The sequence below is a fragment of the Oryzias latipes genome, chromosome 5 (genome assembly GCF_053564925.1).
Source record: "Oryzias latipes strain Hd-rR chromosome 5, Olatipes_Hd-rR_3.1".
In the NCBI taxonomy this organism is placed as follows: domain Eukaryota; kingdom Metazoa; phylum Chordata; class Actinopteri; order Beloniformes; family Adrianichthyidae; genus Oryzias; species Oryzias latipes.
The window spans coordinates 29779460-29805178 of record NC_136241.1 but is presented as its reverse complement, the minus strand read 5'-3'; the positions used below and the strand labels follow the sequence as shown (position 1 = coordinate 29805178).

The following is a 25719-nucleotide window of genomic DNA, read 5'->3' as shown; positions in this document are numbered from 1 at the left end:
ACTGGTGCATTACTTTTTTTCTTTTCCTTTGACAGTTTAACACTTTTTATAAAAGCACAACAATCAACATTATTTACTAGTTCATTTTAAACCTTTCCCTGTTGAGTTTGCTAAACATATTTGCCCATTTTAAAATTTTAGATAGCTAATTAGCCATTCCCAGATAAAAATCATTAGATGCAACAATCAAAAAGTACCGGTAGTTAAAAACTGAAGATAATAATAATAAGAAAATAAACTGTTTATTATTAATATTAAGAAACTGCAGTTGTTATTGTAAAACTTGGAAACGTCCACCCGAAAAGACAAGAAAAAGGTTGCAAAACAATACTTGAAAAGTATTGCTATAGAAGAACAGCTTTATTCTCAGGAACATGTCTATTCAGGGTTAAAAACAATGTTCTAGATCGATTTCAGGTCGATAAATCAAATCGTTCAAAATGAAACCGATATTGACTATGAATTGGTTCATCAACCACAAATTACGATATGAATCAAAGTTCTTGAATCCGGTCCTTCTGATTATCCGCTGTGACCCATGGTCAACTCTTTTACTGGCGCATCTTATCCTTGCATTAGACTTTCTCTTGATCTGCTTGGACTTGGCGTTTTTTGAGCAGCCAGCCTCCAAGCTATGAACTTTTGAGGCTTACTCAAACTATGGATTGAATCTATGATGGTCTTCTGGCTAGTTGTCAAGTCTAAAGTCTTCCCCACATTGAACCGAGCGGAAAGGATTGAGCTCAACTGAACCAATTTAATGTCATCTGGCGAACCTGTGCCGGTGCATTGAGTGTAGTAGATGATTAGTTGGTGAAACTCAGTTTAAAACATTCATGCCCAGCAACCTTTAGTCAGATTTCTCCAGAGTATTCCATCCATCCATTTTCTTAACCTTCTATATCCCTTGAGGGTCAAGGGTCATCAGAGCCTGTCCCAGCTACGGGCGGGATACACAGGTCGCCAGTCTGTCACAAGGCACACAATCACTCCCACACATACCAAGGGACACTGTAGAGTGACCAATTAACCTATAAAGCATGTTTTTGGACTTTGGGAGGAGTGCCTAGAGAAAACCCACTCATGCACATGCAAACTTCACACATTTGAACTAGAACCTTCTTGCTGGAAGGCAAGAGCGCTAACCACTGCACCACCAGAGTATTCCAATCTTCTGAATCCTGTTTTTGTAGGTTTTATGAGCTGGAGCCACACGCTATGTAAAAATAATAACAAAAAGTACTTGAAATCAATTAAACAGTGGGCCCTGAAGCTGAAAGTTAACATTTTTGAACGGAATAATGGAAATGAGAAACTTTTTCACAATTTTCTTTTTTTTTTAGAAAAGGTCTGCATATGACCAATTACCAACATTTATTTAGACATTTAAAAATAAAAATAAAGTTATCTAGAAAATTCAACATTTAAAATGATAAAGGAACAAACCTGGAGTTGCTCCACACCTGCAACAAGTTCATGCTGCTGTGAAGATGGAAGAGCTCTAAAGCTGCAATTCTACTTTCTTCCAGCAGGTGTCAGCATTCAGTCGATGTTTCAGAAATGTGCACACAAATGAAAGTATCTGGATAACATCATAACGCTTTACAAGATTTAGAGGGAAAATACAATTAACATCCTCTATTACTTTAAGTATGAGAAACGAATTTAACATTTTGATTAAATCCTGACATGTTTACGAGAAAAATGTGAGACAAATTCAATGCAGAACAGTAAAATATATTAAAACAATAATTAGTGCTCTTTTTTTTTCACTGGATCCAAGCTTTCAAACGAAATGCAAACTTGCCTAAACAGATATTTTGTTGTATGTTTCTCTAACACGCCTTAAACCCTAATTTCTGTCACAAGCTTTTATGTCTTTTCAAGCACATACGCTTTATTTTTTTTAATATGAACGAAATAATACTACTTTTCAGCTTGGAGAGTCTTTCTGTGTATTTCAATACATATGAATGTATCTGCAAAAAAAAGCGCACATGGCACCATTATTTTAAGTGTTTGTGGACAGATGGACCACTTTGCAAGACGTTTGCTTCTCAGATGATTAGAAAAGAATCTTTTTAACTCATATGAGAGGAAAATGAGCTTTTGTTTGTGCACTGTAAAACATTTATACTTTCGCAGGAGTGCGCGCCCTCCCTTCGCTCCATCCCTCTTGACTTGGTGACAGACCTAAAAGCCTTTTGTTGAAATCTTAGCCAATAGAGACGGATTACGACACCAGGCAGCTGTGATATATAAAGGGCCCTTTTTTTAGGCGCACTTGCACATTTTTCAGTGACACCCCTGAACATACGCACACCTCCATGGATCAGTTTGCACAGGGGACCCCAAAACAACCACTGACCTGTACGACACGTGAGCTGGCTATGCATTCATCACTCAGATAACCTAACTTTCAGCCAAAACAGTTTGTACCGTGACACGCCGGGACGCACTTTTTTCCTTTTTGTTATTTTCTTTTTCTTTTCCAGCCACACACTACTAAAAAAGCATCTTTGGATTCATATTTTTTTGGATTAGATGTATGTCACTGATTGTGTGCCTTTTGTAGGCTGAGGAGCGGCTCATAATCGAAAGAGGATATATAACGGAATAAATCGAGTCCGAAACAAGAGAGGGGAGAGGGGAAAAGTTGCCTCTCCTGGTGTCCGCGCATCGTCATGCCGAAGTACAGCTTTCTGTTGTGTTTAGTGGTGCTCATCTCCCTGGGAAAGTCAGGGAGCGATGAGCCCAATCTGCAGCTTCCTCCTGGCAGCGAGACGCCTTCGGATGCCGGACTGTCTCTGCTGGACGAGGACGCAGGTTCTCACGAGTGTTCCGCCTGTGTTTGGAGGGAGCAAAGTAAAGTATTAAGACTGGAGACCATCAAGTCCCAGATCCTGAGCAAGCTGCGTCTGAAACAAGCACCTAACATCAGCCGAGAGGTGGTCAATCAGCTGCTGCCCAAGGCGCCTCCGCTCCAGCAGCTCCTGGATCATCACGACTTCCAAGGAGACGCGACGTTGCAGGATGAGTTTATGGAAGAAGACGAGTACCACGCCACCACGGAGTCCGTGATCACAATGGCCTCAGAGCGTAAGTAACTATTTACTGCCCCGCAGCGACGGTCCCTCCAAATGCGCCCTGTGCGTAATTGTGGAGCAGATCGGTTCAAGTGATTCAGGCCTGCTGCGCGGACAGCGGAGCCGCTGTGGTCACTCAAGTGACCTCACCTACTTTTTTTATATTGAGATTGGGGCTCTCTTTGTGTGTCTAAAGCCGGCTGATAAAATTAGACAAGTGACCCCTCTCAGCTGTTCCCCACAGCTGTCAAAATGAGGATTATATGAGTTAACCTGAAAAATCAATCATGAGAAGGAGCTTAGGAAAAAAGACAGAACCAACACCGCCTGTGTGCTTGGTGATGCACCCCAGTGCGCAGAATTTATTCCGATCCATCTGTAAACTTTCAGTTTGTTCCATGCGCGTTTGACGGACAGGAAAGGCGTGGCGTGCGTGTTTGAATGTCAAGTGCATTATTAATGATAATGGAGCATTTGGCAGACGGTTGCCTCAGTTTACCCTCTGCGTCCTCGTTTGCATGATGTGGACCTTAAAACTCTGGAGTTATGATCGCATCACGAGGCTCTCTGGTTATTATTGCCTCCCAACAATTTGCTCGCTCTCTTATACTTTCCCATAAATCCACAGGCAGGCCCCTTGGAGACATTTTATAAAATTACTGCTGAACCCCGGCAGCTGGGCTCGATCGGCCTTTTATAGGAGCCTTTACCGGTTTCCCTGCTGTTCATCGCAATGAGAAAAAGTGTGTCCAAAAAGCTGCCATTGTTCCCCTCATGCAGCGGGCCCCCCTCGGTCGCACTTGCCTTTTAAATGCGAAGTTTATAGGCACAGCTAGTTTTTTTTAAACCACTGGTACACAAAGGCAGAGGATCACTTAGGGTCGAGGGGAGTGTGTGACCTTTTCTTGACGAATCGAGGGGTTCAGCAACCTTTACGCACGCAGTATATTCTTCACGAGGCGTATCTATCTATGTATCTATCTATCTATCTATCTATCTATCTATCTATCTATCTATCTATCTATCTATCTATCTATCTATCTATCTATCTATCTATCTATCTATCTATCTATCTATCTATCTATCTATCTATCTATCTATCTATCTATCTATCTATCTATCTATCTATCTATCTAAGTTTTTTAATGGACCATAATCTATAATAGCACCATGATTCTATTCTCATATTAATTAAGGATTCTTCTTTGTCGTGGATATTGTGTGCTGCAGCTCTTCCTCTTCTTTTGCAGATCATATTATCTTCTGCTTTTTATAGTTCAGTCTTACAGATAATTTTTATCAATAAAAGACATATTTGTGCCCAAAATTGTCCTGTTTATGCAATATGTTTGACCCCATGTCGCCTATTGATGCTAATATGAAACAAACCACTTCAGCTCCAAAATTAGCATCTTCCCTGAAAGCAAAAACATAAGTGATTTTATTCTCATTTCTGCATAAATTCAGACATCAAGGAGTCAAACCTTGATCAGTAGTTCAGTAATATTTAATAAAAATGTGTTAAATTATAATAGAAGCTCTTTCTCAATTTTATTCTTTTTAAACAAGAGAAAAGTTAGAAAGTTGGGAAGAACATTCATTAACCTCTAAGGACCTACATGCATCACATTTGGGGTTATATTACCACAGAAGTTAACTCCGGAGCCCTGTACCAGTTCAGAGGGTTAGCTATAATATTAGCTCAGGTTTTGTGACGTTTCTTCCCTTTTTCTGTTGTCACAAACACAAGCAAAATTAAGTGCTAAATAAAACCTAAATAAAGCCTGTTAACTGTACCATTTTGACGGGCTCATGCCAACCAGAGGAGCTAACAATCCAACTCTCATAGCCAAATCTTTCAGGTTAGAGCAAGCCTCCTCTCATCTTTTTTCCCAGCAGTTTGGATCATCTGCTCCCCGTCTCATCTCCACCTTCATCCCTGTTAGCCCCTCATCCCCTTTTGCCCTCTTTTTCTTCCAGCTTTCCTGGAAGAGTTGAGAGAGAATGAGTGTATCTCTTCTTTTTTCTTTTTTTTTGCCTGTGGCGTCTTCAGGATCCCACAGGAATAAAAGTGCCTTTTTCTGTCTGTCTGATAGAAGGAGGACTTCAAACACTATTCCCTTTGCACCTCAAACCCAATCAAGCTTTCATGGTTGTGCACACTGCCTTTGAAGGGCTATGGGGGTTCACACAATACATACTGAATTGGACCTGTGCCAGAGTTGCTTCTTAGTATTCACTCAAGGTACGTGGGTGCAGGAGTGGGGGTTGAAAGGGTCCATGTTTCCTGGTCTCTAATTACTATGAAATATCATGAAAAAGTGCATCTATTTATATCACAGTGCAGCTCTGTGTGCACTAAAACACGCTTTACCATAGTAGGTAGTTGCAGCGGCAAACTGCATGTTGCAGAGAAAGGAATCGGTCCTAAAGCGGTTCGTCAGGGTCAATCATATGGGCAGAAACACAGGAGCTGAACTGTTTGTTCAGATTCATGCTTTCACTGTGCATGCAAGCACATTTCTTCTGCTCCGGGTGGATTGAGAGCTATAGCTATAGCTCTCAATTGTTAATATTTTGTCCACCTCCTTTTTCCTACATTTCTCTCTGTTTTCATACAGATTAAACACACAGCTGACAAGAAAACCCACTGGAAATATTCTTAAGATGGGTGGCTCCTCTTACGGCTGCACTCCTGGAGTTGCCCCATCACAGACTGCAAGATGACTGACTGTCAATGTTTACTTATTTGTTTCTGGTGCTGTGACTGTACATTTGAGATTGCCCTGTAACGCACAATCCAGCAGAGAGCAGCACTTGCTTACCCTCCTTTCAGGCCTATATTCAGTCATTTGACAATATTCCTTCGAACATTCGGGCCAGTGCATCTTGAAATGCAGAAACCCTTCTAACAGAAAGGCACTTGAACTTTCAGAACGTGTTTACAGGCAAAGTTGGGAACAAGAAGTGATGGGGCATCATGTGTCCATGCATTTGTGGTTGCTAAAAGGACCACTAAAAGCACTATACTGATATAATCATGCAGAACTGAAATGAGGCACTCCAAAACGATCGCAGTCCTGCAAAACGTTTTGGTGCATCTACAGGCATGTCACGGATGCCCAGGTTTCCACATGTGCACACTGGTGTTGACACATACGGATGCCCACACACGCCCGCTCACGAGGTCTCACACGCACACACACCCCAGAGAAAAGTTCTCCTATTGACAAAAAGGGTCACAGAGTTCACAGCTATGTGATATATTGGACGAGAAGACTATTAGCCTCATCAGGTCTCTTTCTTTGGCAGCAAAGACGAACCGGTAGTAACTTGAACACTTATCCCCCAACCACACACACACATGTACACACACACACAATCATCCACTAGCCACTCCCCAAAAAAAACAAGTCTTTTATAGTGTTGACCCTATAAAAGGGTCATTTCCTGAAGGTGCAGGAACCATAAAAATAAAGAGGGAGAGTGCCAAAAGGACAGGCCGGCAGAAGCCGGACACTTCAACTCACTGCTCAGTGTTTGTTGGAAGTTGATGACTATGTGAGGTTTTTATAGATTTATTTATTCCATGGAGGTCTCAGTGTGACAATGACACCTGCTCCTCTTGTGTAGTTCCTGGCATCCCTTTAGAGAAAGGCAAACTTTGGGATTCGGCTGTTTGGACGCTGGGACATAAGCAGCTTGTTTAAAAAGAAAAGGGTCAGCGGGACAGTAAAAATTGCACAACATACTGTCAACTTTATGGCTAATAAAATTTCAAAGGGACCAAAGTCTATTAATACAGAGACAAAATTTCCCCAAGACCTCAGGAATCTCACTCCTTTAACCCTCCTTCCTCTATTCCCACGCTCCCATGCAGCATTCCCTGCCGCCTGCAGTTTTTCTGGGCTCTCTGTAACATTTTACTTAAAAATTTAACGCCTGCTTTATTAGAACATGCTAGAAGAACGTTCTTTTTTTACTGCATCCCTGCTGAAATGCCTCTTTTAAAAGATCGTCATCAAGCTCATGCTGCAACTATGAAGAGGAGGGGGGGTGAAAGGAAAGACAGAGTTAGTCCGCAGGGAGCAACAAGCAGCCCAGTCCTATCCTAAAGGGGCTGAAATAATGGAAGGCTTTTATAGGTACAATTAAAAAGACCTAAAACAGATGTTTCGTTTTACTAATAAAGGAAATAATTACTTCACACCAGTAATTAAGCTTTGTGTTGGGACATGGAGGAAGGGAGTTTAAAGATAAAGTGGAGATCATTGAAGGGATTATTCTTGATGGATGAGTTCAGGCACTGTGTGCTCATGAGTGAAGAGCTGAGGATGAGTTTATGGAAGAGTCCATTAAACCTTAGAGGCATTTAAGCAAACGAAGTGCTGCATGGGCATATTATTGAATCCCACAAGGGAGCCCCTGTGGCTGAAAGAAGCCCAATCAGCCGTGGATTACCTCATGACCATCTACATGAAAATGTATTTAGGTTCCTTTCTGCGGCATGAGTGCAGATTCTTGCTGTGATGATCACCTGTGGTTGTATTTCTCCTCAATGTGCACACATCGTTTTAAAACTTTCCTTATGGTTTAGTCAGTTTTGTGGGGATGCTTTTGATTCATATTAGTCGTGCTTCTGATAGGATATAGCTTTCTATTAGGAACGTTTTCTAAAGAGAGTTTTAACAAAAACTAATCCTTTTTTTGCTTTTAGATAAACTTCTTCATTCCAACTCGGAGAAATGTAAATATCTTTATGGTTTTTCTTTTCAGTGTTGCACATAATTTGAACAGAAAACAGGAAATGTTTTTCACATTATTCTTCCTGCAGAACCACCTGCTAAAAACAACATCAACATTGATGAAAAGCCTTTTATATTATTGTCAAAATACTGAATTTGATCAATTTTGTTACCAAAAATAATTCGATATACAGTTCCTTATTATTTTTATATGGATTTTTTATTTTTTTAAACTTTCATTCAAAATCAATTTTACGTTATACGTGAAACTGAGAAAAAGTGGAACTTTTAATTCTCACACTGAAAACTAATGAAAAGCAAATCCCTGGAAGAATTGCTTTAAAGTAAAAAACAATCCATGATTTCATGAATCTATATTGATTTGTTTATAAAAACGGATTATTTATTAATCAATTTTTTAAACCCAACCCAAATTTCTCACAAGATCATTTATTTAACATGTAAGATCTTGAGTTCATTCTATTATATTTCCTTGACATCAATTAGCATATACGTGTATTTCAAGCACATTAAACAGTTTGTTTCTCATTCACCGACAAACGCTTAAGGGGGAAATAAAGGTTTGGATGCCTTGCCCAAAGATACTATGATTGTCAGTGTCAGGAATCAAACCAATCGCTAACTGATCAACAAAACTGCTCTTCCTCTGTAGTTTTAGCAAAAACATCAGTCCTTTTATAGTGAATATTTCGTTCTGGAACTTAAATACGGTAAATCTATGAGATGTATGTTTGTATGTTGAATTGTTTTCCTCCCCACGTTTTCTCTACTAAACTATAGAATTGAAAACACCCAACAGAGAGTTTAATTTCAAGTTAGGCGGCATTTATAATGCAGGAAACTTCTTCAAAAAGATAACATTTTAAGGAAACTTGGTGAGAAATTTCACAAACAACAATCCCAAGTTAACTAGTTTTAAAAAGGAAACCTCCTTTAATGCTAAAACTTCTTAAGATGATGGGTTTCCCTGATAAAGTCCTTTGTGAATAGAAACTGTGCTCCAAAATATGCTTTTACTCAAATAAGAGCACAAGAGTATTTCTTAAAGGCCAGAGAGGTCGACTTTGTTGGTCCATCTGATGGAGTTATGATTGGAGGAAAAGAGTAAAACCAAGAAAATCAATATTTTTTTAAACTTTACAGCAGTTCATTGCGGCAAAAGTGCCTCAGATCAATTCTAGTAGTTTACATATTATTAAAATTAAAACTTCTGAATAACTTACTTTTACAAAATTTTGCTTGGTTCAGATCAGGTGAAAAAACAGCTGATTGGTTGAGGAGGGAAAACAATTAGCCGTCTTAACTTAAATAAACTTTTTCGGTCTTTTTCATCATTGTGGAGGAAATAAACTGCTCTCCTCTCTACAATACAAGGGAATTTTTTTATTGTACAATTCAGTCAAGAGGAGGTTTGGACTTTGTTGGGATCGTTGAAGCACTTGGATCCTTATAGTTTTTTGGTTTTCTGTTGTGAAAACCAGGGTCATCTTCCCCACAGCCTGGCCTAACGATGAGCTTTTAGCCGTCGAGTTGGCCCTTGAAATCAAATTTAGCTTCAGAGGAGTTCTTGCATTTGGCACTACTGTCCCATGTAAGGGCTGTGCCTTTTGTTTGTTGAATGCCAGATGAGATGCTGTGATTTATGGCAATATATTTCAACTTCTTTCCAAAACAAGATTATTCTAGAAAACTGTAATTTCCCCAGATTTGGATTTGAAATTCTAAATTGTAAAATAAATCTTCTATGCTTCCTATTCTTGTTTGGCCTTTTTCTAATTAATTTTGATGAAGATGACACAGGTTTATGATGACAAAGATGTAACTGACGTTATTTTTAGCTGACAGTTTGGCTTTGAAGGAAACTTTTTCAGAAGTCCACTACTGCTTTTTAGAAACCCGTTTTTTGATGCATGACTAACTCGGTGGAAATTAGTGCATTATTTTGCACAGCCAAGGCTGTCTTTGCCTAATTTTAAAAGTTTTCAGGAACAAGGTTTTGTTTGATTTTTGGACGTTAAACCTTTGATGAGAAGAGAACTTTTCTGATGAGTTGAGAGTCTGAGGATAAAAACAATTTAACCTAAAATTAATTATATCTTATATATTTTTTAATATGTGTTAGAATAACTTTCTGTAAATTATTGGAAGTTGCAATGAGATAGACTTTGGAGAAAATGGAATTCAGGTTATATAGATGTGATAAAGGACCCAAATGCTGAAGATTTAGAGACTTATAGAAGTAAACCTGAACAGAAATAATAAATATGATCTGAACATATTGGAAAAAATAAAAAACTCAACCAAATTCGGATTAAAACCAAACTAGAACCCTAAAAAGAGTAAAGATCTAACAGTAAACAACAGAAAATGTTGGACTGAAAGTTATTACCTAACATAAAACCGCTGTAAAAATTAATACCATAAATAAACTGAACGAGAAACTCAAACAAACACGAAAAAAAACTAAATTAAACCACATGTTGAAAAGTTTACAAAACTAAAATTCTGCTTTATAGATCCATATTAGATTTTTTATCACACCACTCTACTACACCATATTTTTATTACAACAACAGTGATAAAAAATGGTGCATTATTGTTAAAAACTAACAATAAGGTTTGGTTCTAAGTGTGGTTGGCAAGTTCAGCTCTTTCCACGCAGAGCGTGAAAAGTCGTGTGTGACAGAGATCAGGGGTGTCCCGTGGCGTTAATGGCTTGCACATTTGTTTGGATGCACACAAACGATAGCCGAGAAACAGGCCGGCATTCCTCGTGCTGTCCAGCTGTCCACCTTATCGCAGTTCACTGCTCCTCCATTTCGCTGTTCAGCAAACGCTCTCATAATGCAAACATATGTAGCCCTAAAAACAATGAGCTCCAAGTGTGTTCAGCCAAGGCAGGCAGTTTGGAGCTTGTGCATGTTGTGTGTTTTTGTGTGGCTGCTTGTTTCCATCTATGTATGTGTGTGTGTGAGTTCAGTGAGCTAGAACAGGGAGCATGAGGAGGTGTCTTTTGTTGCTCCTGGGGGGCTACCGTGCCCAGTCCTAATAGGAGTCTTGTGCCTGCCGTTGTCCCAGGGGAGGCCTCTGAATGAGGGGGCCTAACTTCACACACACGCACACACACACAACCCCTCCCTGCTCAGCCCCAGCTCGGCCTCCCCCACCACCCTGGCCCTGCTCCCCTGGGACTGGCTGAGAGACAAAGAGGGAGTGGGGTTGGGGTGGGATGGGATGTTTTAGGGGGTGTGCTGTGGCCCCTGTCTTATTAGAAGGGTCGTGAACGTGTCACGATGATTAATATGCTGAGGTGCGTGGGGATACCCTAGAGTCACATTTATTCAACACGAAGGCTCCCAAACACACACGTTCATAACAAAATGGCACATTTGCATTTCCCATTAAGAAAAGAAAATATGAATATATATGCAAATGAAACTCTTATGTAGGTGTGTGCCGTCATGCATTATCCATTTGGACGTGAACAAAAGACGACCATTTCCCTCGCCACCCCATCAGCTGTGTCTTTATACCTGATTGACTTCATCACGTCGGTGTATTATGCAGTGTCAAGGAAAGAAATACATTTCTAGATCTTCTTAATTATTCTTAATTATCAACAAATCGGTTCAATAATTTGCAATAATCCTGTTACACGACTAAATTGTTTTATATGCCTTTTTGCCAGGTGACCAAAAAAAAGAAGTTTTTGATCAAAAAAGTTAGGTTATAAAAACTTTTTAAATAGGTTTTACCTTTCATTTGCATTTATGTCTCCTATTTTATCTATAAACTTCCTTTGGTTGACATTGTATTATCTTTCCCAGAAATAAAATTTTCATGTTTTTAGCAACTTGTGTGTAACTAAACTTCTACGTCCCCCCACCCATCTGTTTTCAGCAGTTTAACTGGTTCAGTTCTCATACGCCTCAGTGACATTGCTCCCAAAAGCATTTAAATAGGCAACAATCGTATGAAAATGGACAGATGGCATGTTGAATAAACCCTTATACTCTATGTGCCTCCCCTCACATGCATGTATAGGAGGGCTAACTATGGAACACAGGTACCCCGGGAGTCCACCAGATGTTTGATAGGCCCACCTGCAGGTCCACTGTTGTGTTGGCAGTAAAATTCGTGCACTGCGTATGCTGCAATTATAATACAGGGAAATAAGATGCTGTTTTAACGAAAAAGGGCTGGACACATGACAAAGAAAACCAAACAAACCTGTTTCCTTTGGAGAAGAAAAAAACATTTGCTGTTCCTTTTCAAGAATAAAAATGTCTTTTTTTGTATTTTGCATGCTTCAGTTAAGAGCGCTGTTGCTCCGATAGTTGGGGCTGAACATTACGTTAGTTTCAGCATCTTTACTAGAGGACTGAGGTCACAAGGATTGAAGTACTTAGCTATAGTTAAGCAAATCCAGGAAATTAACTCATAAAAAGCCTTGCAGTAAAACAACTGGCTGCTGTCCAGGTATATGTTCTGGTTGTTAGAAAAAGTACGTTCAGGTGGAAGGATTAAATGTCCCATTGGCTTTCTGGACTTTACAAGCTAGCCTTGCTCATTTTGCATTGGCTCTGCCAAAACATGGTCTGTAATTAAACTGCAGGCATTTATCCCTGCCTCCAGCTTGTGCTTTTTACAAAATCCATAAAGGCGCAAATTGATTTCACCTATCAATGCAGTCATTGTGTAACATGGCAAAGTTCATATGTTGTGCAGGTGTGTTTAATAACTGGGTTCCTGAATTGGATTAGGGATACAGGCCTGAGCTCTCAGGTTACTGCTCAACAAAAGCTTCAGATTAAGAAACTTAACCAGTGCGGCTCCACCTTTTTTTTTCCCCTTTAATGACTGTTGCCTCTGTTTTTTCGGGGGGCTTTTCTTTAGCAACTTAGAACATAATGAAACTGGTTGGGAGAAAAGAGCTGCTGTGTCTGTCCCAAAAAGTAGTAATCACAAGTAAACCCAAGCAAACTGCAGAATCATTCATTCCCAGTTTTGTGCTGATGAACAAACACAACACCACCCACGTTAATTGCTGTGACCTCAGCAACCCACTAAAAGGAACATTGACATATTGTTTGTCCACCGTGAGACACTGTATAATTTACACTCACTAATGACTGTGCTTGGAAAATACAGGCTGAAGGACCACGTCTGTCTCTAGCTTGGCCCTTATTCAACGTTTGCCCTGGAACCTTCTAATGGATAGTCCATCTGAACCTCGGTGAATTCATATCCCTCAATGCATGCCTATAATTCAATTACAATACTCGTTTAGTGTGAAAAAAAACCCCACACAGCCTGGTTCAGTGTTCTGGCCTTGTCAATGGAGTTTTATAAACATTCACTATTGGCTAGAGAATCTCCAACTGATTCAAGACAAAAACAAACTGTGACTGATTCAGCTCTCTCTGATATTTTGAACGATTTTCTGGTGAAAGGGCGTGATGTGAAGAAAGACATATTACCATTGCCATAGGGTCGACCTTGACCTTCAAACTCAATCTGGCTGTTAGCGCTGCCCCTCCCCAGCACCCCTGATATGTAAAGAGGCTGACCATTTTGACCCCTGATCCCATTTCTTAACTAGGCTGAGGTGCCAAATAACCTTTTGACCCAGGAAGCATTTGCAGGTTGCCTGAGCAACCTCAGATTTAGCAGTGATTGACAGATCCGAGCAGTTTTCTTCTTTTCTGTTTGCAAAAGAGTTTAGGGACAACAACTTGTTTATGAGACAAACGAAAGAACTCAACACAATTCTTCTTCTAGAAACTGATGGGTCGAATTTCCGCTGAAAAAATGGAAAGATTAGATGCTCTATTGTGCTCTGCCAGCACATTATCATGCCGGATAGATACGGAATAAATTTCCCTTAATAAATGAAACACTTTACATGGAAATGAATGTATGAATTCAACGGATGGATGTCATTATATCAGATGGAGGTCTATGTAAATGAACCATGTGCTGATCTAACATGTGGTGCAAATCACACAAACACCAGAGCCATGGATCATGACAGGAATAAATCTGCCCGTTTTAGGAGACAGCTTGTCTTCTCCAACGTAACCACCAATCCACACCACAAAATATATATCCAACAAGAGGGGGAGACACTTGAAAATTTGGGATGTTTTAATTTTGCTGGTTGTGATGTAGAAGTAGTCCATTTCATTTTGGCTGACCCAGGGGAATCTAAGGTTACCATCTGGCCAGCATTACTGATCCTTGTTTTAACATGCAAATGGATCCGTTTCCAAGTTGGATGTAACTACAAATGTATTGTAACTGAATGGAATAAAGGGAAAGTGTGCACGTATTACATTAAAAAGCATCTAGGCAAACTGTTGAGAGAATTCATGCTGTTTTATATCACTATATGTTGCACAATAACCAAGAATGATCATGTGTGGACATTGGGACAAATTGAATCATGTTTAAACAGCGTGTAGTTAGGAGCATTACTAAAGAGTGAAATTCCTTTCGCTTCATTCAGTCAATGTACCAGTATGTTTTAAAATATTTGTCATTCAGTTTTAGTAAAAAAAAAAAAAAAAACTCCAATAACATAAAATGCTAATGAATCCTTATAAAACATGACTTAACACAAGTATCAAAGATCTTGTTTGGAGGAAATGGGGCAGAAAAGATCAACATTTTTGTGGTGGGACAAAATTGGTCCTTTTTCAATTATTGTATTGATAGAAATGGTGTTCATTTGGGTGTTTTGTTGATTAATTTTTGTACTATTGATCCTTTACTCTTTGCATTTTCAAATCTAAAGAGATTGTCTTGTGTTCCACAGCGGAACCCCTGGTGCAGGTGAACGGGAAGCCCAGTTGCTGCTTCTTCAAGTTCAGCCCCAAACTGATGTTTACCAAGGTCCTGAAGGCCCAGCTGTGGGTGTATCTGCGACCTCTACAGCAGACCTCAACCGTCTACCTGCAGATCCTGCGGCTGAAGCCTGTCACGGAACAGGGCAGCCGCCACATCCGCATCCGCTCCCTGAAGATCGAGCTCAACTCCAGGGTTGGCCACTGGCAGAGTATTGACTTTAAGCACGTACTGCAGAACTGGTTCAAGCAGCCACACACCAACTGGGGGATCGACATCAACGCCTTTGATGAGAGCGGCAATGACCTGGCAGTTACCTCACTACGACCTGGGGAGGAGGGGCTGGTAAGGATCCTCAGACCTGTCCCTTGGGCCGGGCGGGGTAATCACTGCTGTGACACCCCACTTTTATTCAACTCCAACACAGGCAGACAGGTTCATGCAAATACCAACAAAATTTGGGCTAACTTTACCTTTCAGCAGACCTGAAGGTTCCCAGAGCGAGATCAGTAATATCATGGTGTTGCTGCATCACTGATGTACGGTGGCCCTGAGGGGCAAATCCCACCAAACAATCACTTAACGTGAAAACACATTAAACAGATCAAAACTAAATTCCAGAAACCTAAATATTTAAATGAAAAAGAAATGAAGCATTTTGGAAAACAACAATCATTTCCAGTTATAAAAATCAAATCTTAAAAACAACAGAAAGTACTTTATGACATCGCTGATAGTATGATTCGATTTTTGACATTTTCATTTATTCAAATATGTCTTCAATTTCTATATGTTAATAAAAGTTTTATGATAAATATCGTTTCATGCCAAATAACTTTCGGGTAAAATAATGGGCAAACGTCATGATCCAATTAGCGATGACACACATTTCAGAAAACAAATGTTCCTTTTTCCCTTTCCTTTAGGCTTTTCCCTTTAGGGGTCGGCACAGAAAAATCAGCTTCCTCCCTTAAGTCAGATTTGCATATTTGGTTGGCAAAGATTTGACAGCGGATGCCGTTTAACTGACACCACTCTCTGTGATCATCTGGGCTTGGGACAGGCACATTAAGACCCTGGCTTGAGCCCCTAATGGCTACATTATTTTGGAAAAGATAAGTAATTTCCAGAAATCAAAAAGAACAAGAACAATGAAACAAAAAAAGATACTGGAAAAGGTAGGGACGTGAACATCGCTGATTGGATGATGACGTTTGTCCACAAATTCAACCGAAAGTTGCACGAAGTCTGGAGTTATATGAAGTGATGCTAGACATGCTCTGTACTAATCCTAAAACTTTAATTAGTATGCAAATGTTGAAGACTTATTTGAAAAAACTCAAACGTCACTATCCAATCAGCAATGTCCTGTAGTGCCTACATTTTCTGGATTCTTTTTTTGTTTCATAGTTAACATTTCGTTTGTATTGCTGGAAATTATTTTCTGAAATTTTGTTTTAATTTCACAAATTCTTTTTTGCTTTTTGAATTGTGGTTGTGATCTTTAACATTTTTTCTACGTTGAGAGATTAGTTAGTTTGATTTGCCCTTCAGGGGCCACCGTATTGTTGGGCATTATAAACACAAACACACAAACCAGTCACATGTTCCAATAAAGGTTGAAATATAAGAAGTTAAAAAATGTCTTTTCTTTGTGCCATTTTAGAAAAATCTTTAATTTGTGCACAGTTTTAAGCTGCGTTCAGTTTAAGCTGCATTTGTGATTAGAGGACCACACTATAAAAAATGTTCCTGATCACAAATGAACAGCATGTAAGCATGGATTCGATACACAATATAGAAGTAGCTTTTTCTTGAAAAAGCCCAACAACAGAATTTTCCTCCAACTAAAAATATTTTGTTAGTGTTCAAATGAGGGATGTGCTCTGAGGGGGTGTGTGAAAATGCTGCACCAAAAGGCCATGTCACGTATATTTTGCGCATATTGTGCAGAGGAAAATTTGTTATAAGTGAATATATGTGGAAAAAGAGAGAAAAGTTGTGGTCTTTACAAGATGTATCACACATGAACCACATTAAAACAACGGAAAAAGTACAAATAAACCACGCAAAGAACACGTAAATCTTTGTAGAACATGAACCATGTGTGATTATTGCGCCATTTATATGCATTTCATTAGTGACTCTGGTGTCACTTGCGTAATTTGAACATCATATGGGCTCCGTATACATGATATAAAAGTTATACATCAGTGGTACATTTGTGAAAAGTCTGTTAGATTAACGTGGAACGCTCACGGAAAGCCACAAATTTGCATATCCATCTCGCAAAAATCACACACAATTGCGTAAGATCTACGTAATAATTGCGTATAAACCATGTAAAATATGCAGAAACTGCATAATTCTCAACTGACCGAAAATTCTGAACAGAAACGTAAATAGTGGCTATATGGCACGGCCTTCAGATTTGGACGGTTCAAAGCAAAAGTCATCAGTGAACCAACAGTCTTGTAGGAAACCCCACAGTTATAGCGTCAAAGTGCAACATAGGGGCTGAATTATGTAAGCCATTTCTCCAAGTTAAGCAATACTAAATATTTACTGAGCACTCATTTGGGTCAGGTCTTCTCAATACAGCAGAGGTCAGCTTGGGGAGTGTTGGCCAATAAATCCCTGCGGTCTTTGCAACAAAGAAAAAACAAGGAGAAAATCCAGATTGTTGAACAAAAAAACTGACAAAAAGTGAGAAAGAAGCTAGCTTAGCCTTTCCTTGATCCTGTTGTTCTTTCTTCAACACAAAAGCCATGAAGGCCAATCTGATGGGTTCACCCCAGCAGCCTTTCTGCTTATTTCCTCTTTTGAATGCTTCACAAAAAACCTGTGCTGCAGCTCAGCTGGAATCACTGTGGGGAGAAGAAGGCTATGTAAAACAAACAGGGTGAAGTAAAATATTTGATCTGCTTGCAGCGCCCTGGGGTCAAGGTTATAGTAGCCAGCAGAAGTCCTCCAGGGTCAGAGGTCAAACCAAGCAAACACGGGCCACCATTAGTCTTAACAAAGGTCATTTTCAGTCAGTGCTCGTTGAATCTATGATTATATCCTGTTTAAAGTTGCAGATTACAAGTCAAAAGAATGACATTTTGTTTTAAATGGAACAACAGACTACTGCTTTAAGGGAAAAACTAGAAGCAACAATGAGAGGACAAAAAAAGCTTAAAGCATTTCTTTAGGAGGAGGTTTTCAAGTGTGTTCACATTAAGTGCTCAGTTTAGTTTCAGTGAACTGAACTGTCCCAATATACGTTCACACAGGCATGTGATGCACGTTCAAGAACCCATGTGTAGCAAGTTCTTGAATGCGCATTTAGCCCATGGGTTTTTTTTCCCCCTACTGCTTCCTATCGATGTCCACCACCTACAGGCTTTTTCTTTCACAGCTCCATTTCGATATATGAAATTCTTGTGGTTTCATATATTTCTGGCCAGGCACAAACCCCAATTACTAATTTCTCCTCCATGATCAACCTCCATTAAACCAAAACAGAGTCTCTGATTGGTCAAAGTTCAACCTGGTTTAACTTTTGTACGTGGAGCCCGAAAACAGTCTTACAAATGTGCGAATTTGCCCATGAACATGAGATTGTTGAACAAGGGCTGCTGAAATGCTCATGTCTGCGCGTTTACATAGATTTTTAATTGAAATTGGCCACTTGAACGTGTTCCAAGGGCGGTGTGAACATAGCTATAGAAAAAAACTATCCAACCTCTACTAAATTCAGCTTTAACTTGCTTCATTTGTGTCCCTTGAAGGTGGGAGATTCACTCTTATTTAATCTTTCCTTTATAATTTTGTTGTTATGTTCAAATACCCTAAAAAAACACAACAATACAAACTAGCTCTTATTTTTTTCTCTGGAATCCACATCAGGACTGCTTAACCTAATTTTCTTCTTAAGATTGCAGTTTTTTTTATTTTTGTGAGTACATCACCTAAACTCAAATGATTATAAAATAAAACTTTTAATTCTTTCACAAAGTAAAAAGGAACAGATTAAAAGGAGGCCCCTGTTCTATAGACCAAAGTGAATGCTCTTCAGGAGCAGCAAATAAATTATAAATAGTCCATATTCTTATCGCTTGTTATTATGGAAATAGAACATACACATATTTTTTTAATTATTCCAAAAGTTTACCAATTACAGTATACAGATGTGTTCCACAGCTCAGCTGTTTTGTCATTTAGACATGGGCAAGACGAATGTGCCAAATGTGCAGGTTTTATTTTAGATACGGCATTTTGATTATTAGTGTATGCCAAAATATAGACTAGTTTCATGATTTTTACAACAAGTTTGAGCATTTCCATCTTAATGTTTCAAATTTCAATTTTGGAAAGACTTTACAAACTTTAACATCATCTTGTTGCTTTAAATTAATTGTCCTTTTTATTGTTTTCCTGCTGATTTTGTGTTTGTTATTAGAAACAGCTGTATGTCGTCTCACAACTGGTTTAAAGAAAGTATTTTTGTTTGCCGTAAGTCGACAAATAGGTGAAACACACAAGCTTGTAGGCTGTTGAAACTCACCCACCAAGGATTTTTTTTGAGTTTAGGATTACATTGACCTCAGTCATTTAAAAGACCCCACCCACCCCCTTTGTCTTAGAATTTTGTGCTTAAAAATTCACCCAAGTAAATCTGTTGGACAAAATTTAAAGACAGAGATGGAAAATTTTGTTCAAACCAGATTGTATTCATTTCAGCTGTAAAAATTGGACTATATTATGTCAGAATAAGCACAGAATGCTCTGTTAGTTTAGAAAGCCACCTAGAGGTTGATTGGTGAACTGGCCTGGCTCCAGTAACTTTCATTTTCAAACAGGCTGCAAGTCCCAGTGTTGTTGTTTTTTGGAGTTTTTCGGCTGCTTTAAATACCCTTTGTTTGTTTTTTGCTGTCTCTCCATTTAATCAAACCTATGTGGTCATTGCCTTCTGAACTTTACTTCCTATTTTTTCTTTTTATGTACATATCTCCTTAAAACCAAGGGATGGCTGTGGGTAAAACTCCAGAGAGAAAAGCCATTTCTGAAAAACAGACCAACAATTTGGCACAGAATAATTTTCCTCGGTTTGCAAAAACTTAGCCATTCTGTCTACATCAGTGTGTTGGGCTGCTCCTATTAGATTGAATGATTAAAGACTTGGTGCAAATAATAGTTTATTTGCTGTTAGGCTGCTCACAAACTGTACGTTTCATATTTTTTTATGAACGCAGCATTTATTAATGACTCTGAAGTACAGTTTTGTTGTTTTTGTTATTTGCCTGATTTTTTTTTTTTTTTACAAGTAGTCCTTTGTCAGAATAAATGCAAAATAAGTCATTTTATGTATTTGTTAGTTTTTGTTTCTATTAGGCTGTTCCTGACCCTAACCCCTATCCAGGACCGGTCACACATAGGTTTCATCGCCATGACAGTTGAGTTAAAGAAGATGAAAAATTGTTGCTCTATTTTATATGTTTTAGTGTTTGTCATCTTTTTTTTATCTATTTTCAGTATTACATTACAAATTATTGTTTCAATTAGAGCTCTTGAATTTGTCACATATTGTTATTGCATTTTAAGGCAAGGCAAGTTTATTTGTACAGCACGTTAAGGAGTGACCATTAAAATAAAATTAAAAACAGCTCAAATTAACTGGATTTAAAATCAGATTAAAGTAACAGTGCAGATGTAAACTTCGGAATAAAAACGAAATGTTTCTGAGAACAGATGGGTCTTTAGCCTGCAATTAAATAAACGGAGTGTTTCAGCTGATTAAGGCTGATCGATTGCTTTTTAAGACTTTGGCATTAACTTTACAGTTTATTAGACTTATTTTAATTTTTTCAATTTACAAACAAAAGGTTACACTAAATAAAAACAACCTTTACATATAACTGTAGGTGTGTGAAATGTGTTTTGAGCCTGTAAATGGTACTTTCTGAAAATGTTGAGGAAACTTGGTGCATTGTGGGTATTTTGCAATCAAAATGCAAACGTTTTTACATGCTTTTAATAAATTGTAATAAATAATTGCATTTTTTATTACTTTGTCAAGAGAAAAAATACAGTTTTTTAGTTTAATACTAGGCCTATTATAGAATTTATGTGTAAATCTGACTTAACTGAAGCTGGGCGGAAAGCAAGACTGTGTCTTTGTTTGCAACATTATTCCTTGGATCAAAGAAAAATGTGTCATATTAAAAATGAATTGCTAATGATAGAGATTGTTGAATGTAAAATAGCTATTCTTTTTATTACAATTTCTAGACATAATTCAACACCAGTGATTCTTGGTAAAGACAAATTTCCATGATCTCTACCACAAAATAAATGCCTGGAGAAACAACTTTATATATGTATCTTCAAAAGTCTGTCGTAGATCACAAGTGAGAACCCAACAGCGAACCTGTTGGATTAGTTTAGGACATATATAATATTTATATATAAATAAAATTTAAAGATTTCTCTGTAATTAAAGTGATATTTTCGTTTAACTTCTGGAGCACTCAGCATTAGTGGTGTTATTTTGTTCTCTTATAACCACCTCCTTTTTTCTTTCCTCCCTCCCTTACCCTCCTCTTTCCCCCTGATTCCAGCAGCCGTTTCTGGAAGTGAAAGTTCTTGAGACCAGCAAACGATCTCGGAGAAACCTGGGCCTGGACTGCGACGAGCACTCCACCGAATCTCGCTGCTGTCGCTACCCTCTGACGGTGGACTTTGAGGCGTTTGGATGGGACTGGATCATTGCCCCCAAACGCTACAAAGCCAACTACTGCTCTGGTCAATGCGAGTACATGTTCATGCAAAAATACCCCCACACGCACCTGGTGCAACATGCAAACCCACGAGGTTCTGCAGGGCCTTGTTGCACGCCTACCAAGATGTCCCCCATTAATATGCTTTACTTTAATGACAAACAGCAGATCATTCATGGCAAGATACCAGGGATGGTAGTGGATCGATGTGGGTGTTCTTAAATTGTTGGAGGAGGCACAGACACATTTTAGTATAACTGTCTTCAAAACACCCAAAATTCCTTACAGAGCCCCCTGGCACAAAAACCCACTCTTCCACATCAGATTTCACTTTTGCTCGTCCAGAAAAACCTGCCTCCAAGTTTCCATTTTTCTGAAAATTAAATTTATTTAAGTGTATAACAAAGAAAAACATGATTGAAATACATTAAATTAAAAAAAAAATTTTTTTGGAGAGGGTGTCCTTTTGGAGCAAATATGTTAAGGAAGACAAAACTAAATATTTGAGTATGTGTTAGTTATGTGTTTTTATGGCATTTTTGTGAAATGTCTAGGATAGTGGAGTGAGACAAAAGGAGACAAGTGTTTTCCATTAAGAAACCAACTGTTTGTCATGTCAGTTAGGATATATGTGACGTCACAGGTACACCTACTCACAGGTGAGATTCCTTTCTCCTAAATGTTTGCAGAGGGACATGAGCAGAATGATGTTGCAATCAATTAATTTAACACAAAATATAATTACTGTGATTCTGTTAGAATAAATTAAAACTTGTGTTTCCATTCGTTTAGCCATTTAAGTGTGGAAAAGATCCAAAAACAAACCAATTATTAATGCATCTTGACCATCTTTAAAACATTTTTTTGTAGAATTTGAAAAAAGGAAATTAAAGTGGTCATAGGTGAAAAAACTGGATCTACTTTTTAGTCAATGAAAGATGAGACCTTTCGTTCATCATGCACACTAAAAAAAGACTTTGGAAAATACTTATTCTGCATCGTTTAGGAAAGGAGAAAAAGAGCAATAGTTAACCCGACAATTTTCCTGTCTGTTCAACAAACTGCAAATAAATACAAATGCTTTTTACTTTTACAGTAAATGTTGAAAACAGTTACACAAATGCACTGTTTCATAAATCTAAGGGGCTTGGCACATAACATGTCAAAAAATAAAATAAAAACAGTCGCTAACACAAAATAGACACACTTCTCACATTTTGGCCAGGAAGTAGCACAGACTGGGACTATCTCTAGAGGTTTATGTATTTTTATATGTTCACAATTGTGTGGCTAAGGGTGCAGGATGGGGGCGCGCAGGACAAAAAACACTTGAATAAAGAAGGGAGGCAACGTTGATTCCGTCAAGGCGTTGAATTCACTTTCTTTGACTCTGTTTTTTTTTTTTTTTTATAGAAAATCTCTGCTAAGAATTAAAGTCCCACTCCAATTATCTTTTGACTTATAGTAAAAGTGTTCCAGTGGGTTTTTGACTATGTTTTATCAAAAAACCTGTGTCTTGTTCTAGGACAAAGTTTCTGAAGAGCAGCAGGAGTTAATTGGAAATTCACCTATTAGATGTGGGCGGGACTGTAGGTTTGAAAAAAAAGCCTGCCTTTATTTCCCATCATCCCTTTATTTACACTCTCTCCCGCTAGCTTACAGCCCCTCACAACCTAAAGGCCGTGTCACACACCCACTACATACGGTTTCCATTTTTTCCACATAAGAAATTTCGGTCTTTCATGAGACATGCGTGATATGTGTAATTTAGAAGTATTTCTTGCTTTCGCCATTCGTCAACTTGCGCAGATGTCCGTGGAGGGTTTCAGTCGTCTGGTCTTGACATGAATTTGGTTTTGAGCTGTTCAAAATTTTTGATCAGTGGAGAATTATGCAGTTGATGCATATTTTATGTCCCCTACACAAAATTATTAAATAATTCTTATGCAATTGTTCGTGATTTTTGCAAGACGCAGAAGCAAATTTGTGTTTTTATGACCGTTTGTTTTAGCGTGGTTTATTTGTACTTGTTCCGTGGTTTTAACGTGGCTCATTCGTGATACATCTGTGAAAATCTCACGTAAAGACCACAACTTTTCCCACATATATTCACGTACGACCAATTGTTATTTGTACGTAGTGGCTTTGTGACATGGCGTTAAATGGCGAGCAATATTTGGAGCTCTCCGGCCGTACAGTTTTGAGCCAGATGCCAGCTCAGAAACAGAGAACAAAGGCATACATGGATCTAGTCGTCTATAAGAGGATGCATCGGAATGGAGCACATACATGAAACCTACAAGCTTTTATTTTTTTCGTCTGCTCCTGATTTACAACAATTTGAATGGAAAAAGAGGACTCAGAAATCTCTAAAATAAGCTTAATTTCCTTTTTATCCCTTGTGCTATCTTAGAAGACCCCCCCCTTACTTAGACGTGTTCTCCCTACCATGACAAAGGTGGATAAAGGTGGAAAGATTTCATGTAATCCATGGACACCAGTGAAGATCACAAATCATTGAAGAAAAAAGGTTCAGAGCACTGTCTAGTGGGTCTAGATGACCCAACTCCCAATGTGAAAGTGCCTAGGATAGCACGAGGGTTACATGAGCTCCTTCATGAGAAAAATGCTACAAGAACATGTTAAAAGCATCAAAAACACAATTTTCATTGGAGTGGGTCTTTAAGCGTTTTTAGAATCAAAACTCCAGATAGGTTGAAAAATCATTAAAAGAATTTCAGAGAACATGTTTGGAAATGCCCCCAGTCACATCACCTGTATCATCATTCTTATAAGGGAGAAAATACTTTTAGTGCTTGAACACAGAATAGATTAGTTTTCTTGAAGCTTGTCTTTGTCTCCTGGATGTCAATGCAAAGATATCCTTTTGTTATAAACGAAAGCACTATGCTGTTGGATAAAGTGAGAGCCTTCTGACATTATATATAAATGATATATGTATATATTAAAAAAAAGAGGTACAAAAAACCTTTTTGGGGGGCACTCTACCTTACCAACAATAAATTTTGCACTATGGGACGTTCATGGCGTGAGGAGTGTTGTTTTTGTTTTACCAAGCATAAGAGAGCTTGTACGTTATAGGTTTAAACAATATCCAAGCTTTTGGTGATAAACCATGAACGAGGGAAGTTTTCACTTCTTTTTCATGCCATCAAACCTTTCTGACTTTGTCTGAAGCGGGGGCCTGTCCAGATATTCACACAGTTTATTCCAATCTAGAACCTGAAAGTATACTGTAAAAGCGACCTGAGAGGTCGCCACGCCCCCTTTGGGTAGGAGATCGTGTTTGTAACACACATTGGATCCTCAACATAGAATGCTTTAACTTCCACCCATTAACTTCAATCTGCTACCAGGCTAGACTGATTGTATCCTTTTTTGTTGTTGTGAACAGTGTGCCAACTGTCTTGCAATGACATGTTTTTGCCTTTGAGTGTATTTTAAGTGAAATAACCCATGTGAGAATGGGAGGAATATCCAGGGATTGTTAGCCAAAGTAGAGGATGACATGCTGAAACCTCTGTGATTGCAGAAATATGCTAGAACATTTCAAAGGGAGGAAAGTGCTGGTTTAGGGACAGTGGTTGTTTAAAAAAAAAAAAATTTACAACTCGTCAGTTGTTATTTATTAATATGAATTACAAAGTATTTTAAAGTTTGTCTACCTCACTTTAGCCTTCTAAAAACTTTGCTTTTAAAGAAAAATGCCAGCAGTTCATCATTTCAAACGCTCACAAGAATCATTCCCATCCCCTCGAAAAAACTGAAAACCACAGGGTCCCCTCGCTCTCAGGTTCAGACTGAGTTATTGACAGAGTGAATGATGGTAGCGGTTTTGTTCAAGTGTGGTCAAAATAGTAATAATAAAAAAATGATCTGAGGCCTAACTATTATTAAAGTTGTTGAGAAGTTGCGTTTTGAATTTTAGTGTTTGTATTACGTGTATTTTTTGTATTTTTTTTTTTTTGTCATATAGATATATGAGAGTAAAAAAATATCTATGTAAATACATACCCAAATGGTAACTTTTATGCTGTTTTGGACAGGTTCACCGCTTCTAACATTTCTCTCTTTTCCTCTTCACTCCCCTTGTTCTTTGTGTAGTAAAAAATGAAAAAAAAGTCACCCCAACTTTGTAGTTTAATGGTTGTGCATATGTATAACTGTATCATTATTTTTGTCTGATGTTTATTTACTGTCATTTTCTTTTTGTACAATAAATCATTTATTTAGCTTAAA

The 25719-nt window shown here is 38.4% G+C and overlaps 1 protein-coding gene and 1 long non-coding RNA gene across 3 annotated transcripts; one reads left to right on the top strand and one right to left on the bottom strand.

Annotated features, from left to right (window-relative positions):
• Positions 1-2: 2 nt before the first annotated feature.
• On the bottom strand, positions 3-3067 carry LOC144992207 (uncharacterized). The gene is made up of 2 exons (XR_013656083.1): positions 2932-3067; positions 3-2845 (listed from the first exon to the last, which is right to left on the bottom strand). It is a non-coding gene; the product is annotated as an uncharacterized LOC144992207 (long non-coding RNA).
• Positions 2285-25719, top strand: LOC101170584 (growth/differentiation factor 11). 2 transcript variants are annotated; one of them, XM_023955176.2, is made up of 3 exons: positions 2285-3099; positions 14670-15043; positions 21304-25719. In XM_023955176.2, exons 1-3 carry the CDS (start codon positions 2685-2687, stop codon positions 21679-21681), a joined length of 1167 nt encoding a protein of 388 aa, XP_023810944.1. In that variant the 5' UTR covers positions 2285-2684; the 3' UTR covers positions 21682-25719. The 2 variants fall into 2 exon arrangements, with proteins under 2 accessions (XP_023810944.1, XP_023810943.1); XM_023955175.2 differs by having other exon boundaries at positions 2286-3099; positions 21301-25719.